The sequence below is a fragment of the Populus euphratica genome, unplaced genomic scaffold (genome assembly GCF_000495115.2).
Source record: "Populus euphratica unplaced genomic scaffold, PopEup_1.0 scaffold3548.1, whole genome shotgun sequence".
NCBI classification, from domain to species: domain Eukaryota; kingdom Viridiplantae; phylum Streptophyta; class Magnoliopsida; order Malpighiales; family Salicaceae; genus Populus; species Populus euphratica.
The window spans coordinates 2,696-11,226 of record NW_011503365.1 but is presented as its reverse complement, the minus strand read 5'-3'; the positions used below and the strand labels follow the sequence as shown (position 1 = coordinate 11,226).

Below are 8,531 nucleotides of genomic sequence, written 5' to 3'. Positions count from 1 at the left end.
CGTATCCTCTTTCCTCAGCACCAAAGATCTCACACAACAAAACGCGAAGCCAGGGTTTCAATTGGTGAGCCCTTCCTTTCTCTTTCATTTGCAATTACGAAATCCAGTTTCCTTTTTCTTCCAACACTGATTTCCCTTTTAGAATTCACATGATATTTTTATTTTTTAGCTGTCAATCATTGAAATTCCTTCTACCCCTTGTCAAGATATTTTTTATTTTTTGTGTCAATTGTAGTATCTGAATGAAAATAATGAACCAGTTCCTTAACATTAGAAACCCCATTTCACAATTTTCATTAACTCCCTGTTTAGTTTGTTAAAGTTTTGATTTTTAACTTCTGGGTATATAAAATCATTGCTTATTATTATTATTATTACTACTATTATTATTGAGATCAGCATTGCTATTCGCTTGAATTATATGATTTATTTTTAAGGAAAGTGGGTTTTTTTACTAGGGAGAGATAGTTAATGATGGATGGAGGAGTGCCAAATATAAAGAAATGGGTAGTCTTATATCCTGTTTACATTAACTCAAAGAAAACAATAGCTGAAGGGAGGAGGATTAGCGTGGAAAAGGCGTGTGAGAATCCCACTTGTGTTGAGATAGGTGATTGTTGTAGCCATCTCAAACTTCCTTTTGCAATTGAGGTTTGTTTGAATCCACAATTTTGTTTTTTTTTTTTTAGTTAGAGCTTGTGATTGCTGTTTTTTTTGTGTGTTTTATGATGGTTTTTGGATATCATAGATTGATAAGGCATATCCTCGAGATTTCATGCAAGTAGGTAGAGTGAGGGTATTACTGAAAAGAGAAGACGGAAGTTTATGTAATCCTGCTATTCCTTCCAGTAAGCATCCTTTACCCTCCTTTCTGTCTATTGTATGATATGATCCTGCTTTTTTTTTTTTTATTTCCTTTTCATAAGTTACTTTTATCTTTTTATTCTTTCTTAAATATGCGTAAACTGATGGATACGTACACACATAGTTTTTTCTATGCTTAAATTTTAATTGTATCTGTATTGGTCAAATGTATTTGTGTCAGTCTTTTGTCACCTCTTCACCTAGTAACTTGAGATTTTGGGTTAAATGCTTCAACTTGGTATGGAACTGAGCCATCACGGTTTTGTGTTTAGTTCCTGTTGATTCACAAGCTAGGACCATTTCCATAGTTATGATTAAGTGAAGCAACTGTTTGGTTGGATGTTTTATCTTGTCGATAATTCCTTGTCAAGCTGAACATTACATGATCCAACAACCTATTTCTTTTATCTCTTTGATCGGTATTGTGTTTACTCCTCTTAGGATAAGAGGTAGTTAGGTACAGTAACTAGGTTTAATATATATTTTCTTTTATGGCTCCTATTCTAGGTCCATCTCCCAAGTTATTATTAAGTGAAGCAGCCTTCTGGTTGGATACTCTGACTAGGAATGTGTGAAATCTTCTATCAAGTTATCTAATGCTAAACTCCTGCAAAAATACATGGAAAAATCAAGCATCTTTGAAATGATAATATATATTTGAAAATATTTTAGCTGATTTCCTCCCGTAAGTGAGATGAACTTGGAAATCTAACTGACTTCCTTTTTCCTTCAATACCCTTCCTTTCTTTTCTCATTTTAACATCAAAATGAACTCAAACTTTCTTCTTTTAACCTCTTAACTCTGCCACTTTCCTTCCACTTCAACCCATACATACTGGTGAATTCCACAACACTTGTAAGAGGGTTTTTACTTTTTTTTAAAAAAAGTTTCCTGTATGACAGTTTATTTTTATACTTCCCACTTGACATTGATTGGCCCCTCCACCTGCCCTGCAGACACGTGTTTATTTTGTTCTCTGATAATCCTTAAAGTGAAATATTTGCATTTAATTCAATTGCGGATGACGTGTAGGTGACTTGGTGGTATCATTTCAGTGGCCCTAATTTCCAAGGGGCGGTTATCATTGACATGAGTGTTGGTTCCTGTTAGTCTGCATATAAATCTTTACCTTTCAAGCAGGGATAATGACACAAAATTATGTGTAGTGTGTACGGTGTCATTAGCATTTAGTATTGCACAAGACTAGTTTCTACTAGGGATCCACTACTTTTTAAGCTGAACCTGCCTTTTCATATGTGTTGTCTTAATTGATGATTTGGTGAATACCTTTTGCGTGTTAATCAGTAGTTAGCAGCATTTTCATGAAATACCAGCTGTTCACTTGGTGATCTGGATTGTTTGATAATTGTTGCCTTTTAGTTTAGTTGAGAAATTTGAGTGCTGTTTCTCATCACGCCTGATATGCCATGGCACTGTACTTCATTGACATGGAGGAATGAAAGGGGAAAATAGAGGGAAAAAAAAAGGGGGTGCTTTTTTGTTGCATCTATCATGGTCGAAAGCATCAGGGGAAAGAACTAACAAAAATCAGCTCAAAGTTGAATGGGCTGATGTCACTTGTATATGAGTGTCTGCCATATATATCATATATTTTAAATTTGAAAAACTTCAACTTTATTGCAGGAAAACAGCTTATGCTCCATGTTGCAGAATTGGTACCTAGACATCCTGGGAGGACCAAGAAGCAGGAGCCAGCATCCACATCAAATGCTGCAACATCCAAGTCTGGGAAGGGTGGGAAGAAGAAAAGATAGTCTCTTCATGAGAGAGGATCAGGTTTGATTTGCAACTAGCTGGTCGAAACTTGACCTTTTCTTTTTTTATCATGAAAATATTTGGATGAGAATCTTGCTTTATCAAAAATTTCTGTTCTTGGACACCCTTTGTATTCAAGTCTTTCTACAAAGTGAATTTGTGTGCATGTCTTTTAACAAAGTGAAAGTGAAACCTTAATTTAAGCAATATGGATACGCTATTCTATGGTGTGCCTTTCTTTTGTTGTAGCATCTTTGCATCAGTACATGCATCTTGTAGTTGCTGGTTTCATCGTCTTGCTTAACATTAAGAAATATCATCTAGTGTCCACAGAAAAAAAAATGGCTTGCTTAACATTAAGAAATATCTAGTGTCCACGTAAATAACAGTCATAGAACGGATTGCCAGCATTCTTGGTCCTCAACTCTCATGCAATTCCTGATGAGAAAATGTATGATCAACTTGGCAGGTTTAACCTGACTTGTATGATCAATTGTTTTGTTGTGGGTTTAACCTGACGATTTTAGCTTTTAATATGGTACACTGTAAATGTTTTTTCTTTTTTAAGCTGAAGATGACCTGCTAATAACTAAAGGACTATGTATATCTTTTGTTGTAGCATCTTTGCATCAGTACGTGTATCTTGGAGTTGCTGGTTTCATCTTCTTGCTTAGCATTAAGAAATATCTGGTGTCCACGTAAAAAACTGTCATAGAACAGATTTCCAGCATTCTTGGTCTTAAACTCTCCTGCAATTCTTGATGAGAAAATGTTTGATAAACTCGATGGGTTTAACCTGACCTGTATGATCAATTGTTTTGTTTTGGGTTTAACCTGACTATATTAGCTTTTAATATGGCACACTTTAAAATGTTTTCTTTTTTTAGCTGAAGTTGACCTGCTAATAACTAAAGGACTATGAATATCCCACGTTTAATTTGTTGCACATAGACATGAACTGCTTTGAATATCCCATGTTCTAGTTCTAGTTGTGTTATCATGCTGGGCCTATCATCTCCATTCCTTTGGAATTTGGAAATATGCATAACCGAGCTTGTTTATTGCAGGAAAATAGTTGCTTGTAATCGGTGAACCAGGAATACAGAGCATGTAAATCTGTGAGTGTCCAGTCTTGAAAACCCCTTCTAAGGATTGAAGATACTAACCTGGTGTGAGTGTCAGCTCTTTGATGCCAAGATACTCAGATATCACTGAAATGTCTTGGTACACCACTTGGCTAATGAGGGTGCATGGAACATTGTTTTTTGGTTTCTTGCTCTTTTGTGCTTTTGGATTATATCAAAGTTGATACTAAAATTTAATGCAATCAGAGAGCAGCATGCATAAGAGACGATATTCCAAACGATTGATCTATCAGGTAGTGCAAATTTAGTTGCAGCTGTCTTCTTTTACTTCCTTTTCCTCTCCGCTGCATGTCCAGGAAATCAGGACAGAAATGGACCTCGTCTCTTATTGTAGTTTCATTGGTGCAGTAGAATGGGTTATGGCTTATGATGCGTTCTGTCATGTGACCAAGATGGTTTGCTTCTTTGGCTAATCCTTTATAGAGTGGAGCTTGGGGTGAATTATCCTTTGATAGGAGATGCTTCTGGTGTTGTTTTCTTGAGGGGTTAGGCCTCCTCGTGCTTTATCCATTTTACGACAAGGAAAAAGTACATTGCATGGCTACCCTTTATTAGGGTTATATACAAAATGCCAAAGGTAGTGTTTAAAGAGCACGAAAACTTTTGGACCGGATTATTGATTTAAATAGTTTTAATAAACTTAAATAATTTAATAATGTCATTATAATTAAAAAAACTAATGATAATAAAAAAAATAACAATAATGAATTTTTTTCTAAAAAATACTTGCCAATATTATTTGTAACAGTCTCAAATATCCAGGATAAAACACGCTTAAATTTTGGAATTATTATTAGGATATTTGTTTTATAGTATGATGATGTTATACTGATATTTTAAGAGAGTAAACATTTTAAGTTTATTGATTTATCAATTTAATTCAAACCACGCAACATCACATGCAATATTTTATATGACACTAATTATATATTTATAAGGTAAGCTAATATATTTTACATGCATAAACGGGATTATAATTCAAGTCAAAATGTCCGATAATATACCTAGCCTAAGAGGTCAAAGGTGATAAGAAAGATTTACTCCTGACAGGTATAAGATGGTCCTAAAAGCAAAATTACCATAAACTAATATAAATAAATGACACTAAAACTTTAGCTACAGGTAATTAGGTTATATTCTTTTCTTTTGTACGCTAAACTTCATGTTATTAATATTCATCTGTAACCCGGGTGATTAATCAATGTTGATGTTAATTTTAAATAGTTATTATTTTCTTTTATCCCAATGACTTATAATTCAATTCTAATACATGTCTACGCCAATAAACTTAGTGATATTACTAGTTATTTTCTGAAAATAGCTAATCAAAATTATTTCACTTATATATTTTATATTCATACCCATACTAATAAATCTTATTAATATCGTTAATTTTCTAAATTAAAAATTAAAAATTATATTTAAAGAGTGTCAATCGATCCCAATACAATTTATTGGAATTATTAATTTCTTGAACTGTAAACAACTAATCAAATTTAAAAAAATATTAATATCAATAAATTTATTAATATCATTAGTTTTCAAAGTTGAAAATGACTAATCAAGTTTTTTAATATTGTTATATTTATTAATGTTGTTGATGTCAATATATCTTTTGTTATCATTAGTTTTTATAACTTGCAATGTCTAATCAATTCAAGTAAATATTTGTATTATATTGATATCATTAGCTTTTAAAATAATTTGAAAAACTAATTAAATTCACAATTATTTTCTTCATCTTTCACCTTTCTATATTTTTACATTTTCTCTCTTAAGCTCCACTCCTCCCCAAAGGTTTTTCTCTCCACATTTTCAGCCTTAATGTGTTTTTCTCCACTAAAATTCTTTTGCATGCACCTAACTCGTACTTTTAGGAAGGGTTCTTTATGGAAGTTTGAAGAAAACTTTAAAATGGGACATACCCTCTCTCTCTTGTTATTATTTTGAGTGAATAGTAGTGTGTATCGTAACGATAGGGTAATTATAGTGGTTTATTATTATTTTACCCTTACTTACTCCCCTCAATAAAAAAAAATATTTATTGCAATTACCCTACTAATTGCCATTTTATGTAGAGATCATCTCGAGCTCATATTACCATGAAATTCTAGTGTAAGATAAAATAATATATTAGGATATCCCTCATAAATATTCATCCTGATCCAACGATGAAATTTAAAGATATATCTAATACTGTAAAATTAGATAATTGATAATTTATATTTAAAATCTGAATTTTTTCACAATCTATTTTACTTACTTAAATCATTATAAAATCTTCCTTTTAATTTATGATTATTAAATTAAACAATATTATATTTATCATTGATTCATCAAATTTGTTTTTGTTTTGACTGAGGATTTATATTATTTAATATACTCTCTAAATATTCTTAAAAGTAAAGGTGAAAAAAAAAACTAAAAAACTAATGAAAAAAATAACTGAGAAAAAAAATTGAATTAAATAATTAAAAAACTTAAAAATTCTAATTCAATTCAATTTCAGTTCAAAAATCTAAAATCGATTGAATCAGACTAGTTCAATCAACACTTGAAAAAGAAGAAGGTATAAATACAACTATCAATAGAAAATTTTCTTCTAACCTAAAATCAATAATCATATAGCAAATTAGCCACCCCCTCCCCGTGCTCTCTTTATCTCTTGTTTGTCTTTTATTATCCCTATATTTACCATCATCCATCATTGGTATTTATCTCTCTATCATCTCTCGTTTGTCTCTTGTTGTTCTTATACTTACTATCCTTTATTACTGATATGTATCTCTCTATAGTCTCTTTCTATCTTGGGATAAACTATTTGGGATTAAAAAATAAAATATAATATCTTAATCATATAAGGTGATTTTTTACTATGAGTTGCTTGATCTTTTTATAATTTAACTCTTTTTATTCTTGTTTCCTTGTTTTGACTCTATTTTTTCCTTGTAGATAAATAAAGTAGTATATACTCTCAAGAAAATGTAAAGCATTACCTGACTTAACCTATTTCAGTCATAAATTACAATCACGAAGTCTATAACATATATGAAAATGAAAACCATTTTCCTGGGATTTGATTGAGAAGAACTCCTTTGCTTTCTTTGTTATTAAGTGTTAATTGAGAACTGTAAATTACAATTATAAAGTGTATAACATATATGAAAATGAAAACTATTTTCCTGGAATCTGATTGAGAAGAACTCCTTCACTTTCTCTATTATTAAATGTTGATTGAGAACTGTTTATTAATTTTCTTTTCTTAGCAAACAAAACTATGATTGTTTGTTCAATTTAATATCTTTTTGGTAAAATATAGCTCAATTGACTAGCTTTTCTATCCATAAGTAACTAACAATATGAAATCCATGATTTAATGATCTATTACTTTTGAATTAGTATAAAGCTAGACTTTCGCTAGTTTAAAGCATTTCACTCAATATATATCTTCTAGTATTTCTTTCAATTTTGATTTACATTATAATTTATATGACTTGCCTTTCTTTATATCTTATTTTCTTAGTTAGATTCTGAGTTTTTAAGATGATCAATGATACCAATATTATCTTACCTGCATATAAGAACTCATCATTGTTTACTATGATTATCTAGTAACATAAGGAAACAAACGAAAAGACTTTAATTCATATCTGTTACTCTACCTAATGATCATTGAATATATTTTTTCAGCCAATAGATGTCTTGCTGTTACTTATATTGTTCATGAGTTATTAGAAGCAGCTTGCAATACTAAATAACTAGCCTATAAAAGCCCAAGAAAAGGCTCACTAAAAAACCAATAGGTTTTGTTATTTTTCTCTTTTAAAAAATCAAATTAGACTAACATCCTATAATTTTAATATAATTTCATATTTTCTGATATATACTTATAAGTAAAAACTGGTGTAATTTTTTATTATTATTATCATAACTTGAATTACTTACAGTATATTATACATATATATCAACATACAAAGCATTTTTCGTTTCCATTCAAGTTAATAAGTTTATCCAATTTAATGAAAATTTGATAGAGTTCCCTTTGTCCATAAGCTTTCCATAAATTTTCAAATATATGCAAATACACACTGATAACCTCAAGCATATCTCTCATCAATCTCCATTCACAATCATTATAAACATAACCACGTGGCCTTAGGCCTACCACTCTAATAATTTCTACTAATGTAATGCATATTATAATATATATATAGACTTGCGTATATTATTTCAAGAAATATATGGGTATATTATAAAATAAAATAAAAGGATAATTAATAATCAATCTTCTCTTCCTTATACATCTTAAAAGATTTAAGTTTAATTATATTTATATATATAAAGTTTATCTACATAATACAAATAACATATATAAAAGTCATACCTAAATAAAACTATACAACTTCTAGAAAGAAAATCATTGTTGCGGTCATGGCTGAGATGGATTTTAAGACATAATAATATAAACAATAAATAAGCATAAAATTATATCATATACATATGTGCTTTACTATTCTATAATTACAATACAACTCTATTATCTTCCATTATATTCCATCTCCTTTTTTTTTTTTTTTCCTTTCCTTTTCAATACTATTATTATTAACAGTTTATCATCACATAACTAATCTCCAACCATATAGCTAACTCAAGTTAATGTTTTTAACCCTCATAAATAAGGCCTACTATTTTTTATATTATTTATCTACCTTATAGACATATTCTTTCTTAATATCATTGTTTTG

The 8,531-nt window shown here is 30.2% G+C and overlaps 1 protein-coding gene across 2 annotated transcripts; it reads left to right on the top strand.

Annotated features, from left to right (window-relative positions):
- On the top strand, positions 1–4,227 carry LOC105119783 (signal recognition particle 19 kDa protein-like). Of its 2 annotated transcripts, none has more exons than XM_011017968.1 (5): positions 1–64; positions 459–651; positions 749–848; positions 2,510–2,662; positions 3,709–4,227. In XM_011017968.1, exons 2-4 carry the CDS (start codon positions 472–474, stop codon positions 2,638–2,640), a joined length of 411 nt encoding a protein of 136 aa, XP_011016270.1. In that variant the 5' UTR covers positions 1–64; positions 459–471; the 3' UTR covers positions 2,641–2,662; positions 3,709–4,227. The 2 variants fall into 2 exon arrangements, with proteins under 2 accessions (XP_011016270.1, XP_011016268.1); XM_011017966.1 differs by having other exon boundaries at positions 3–64; positions 456–651.
- Positions 4,228–8,531: the final 4,304 nt, after the last annotated feature.

Bases quoted from the DNA above. Each gene is read 5' to 3' on its own strand.
- LOC105119783 (XM_011017968.1), top strand. From the start codon at position 472: ATGATGGATGGAGGAGTGCCAAATATAAAGAAATGGGTAGTCTTATAT. The intron at 652-748 runs GTTTGTTTGAAT...TGGATATCATAG, and splicing joins AACTTCCTTTTGCAATTGAG to ATTGATAAGGCATATCCTCG. The intron at 849-2,509 runs GTAAGCATCCTT...ACTTTATTGCAG, and splicing joins TAATCCTGCTATTCCTTCCA to GAAAACAGCTTATGCTCCAT.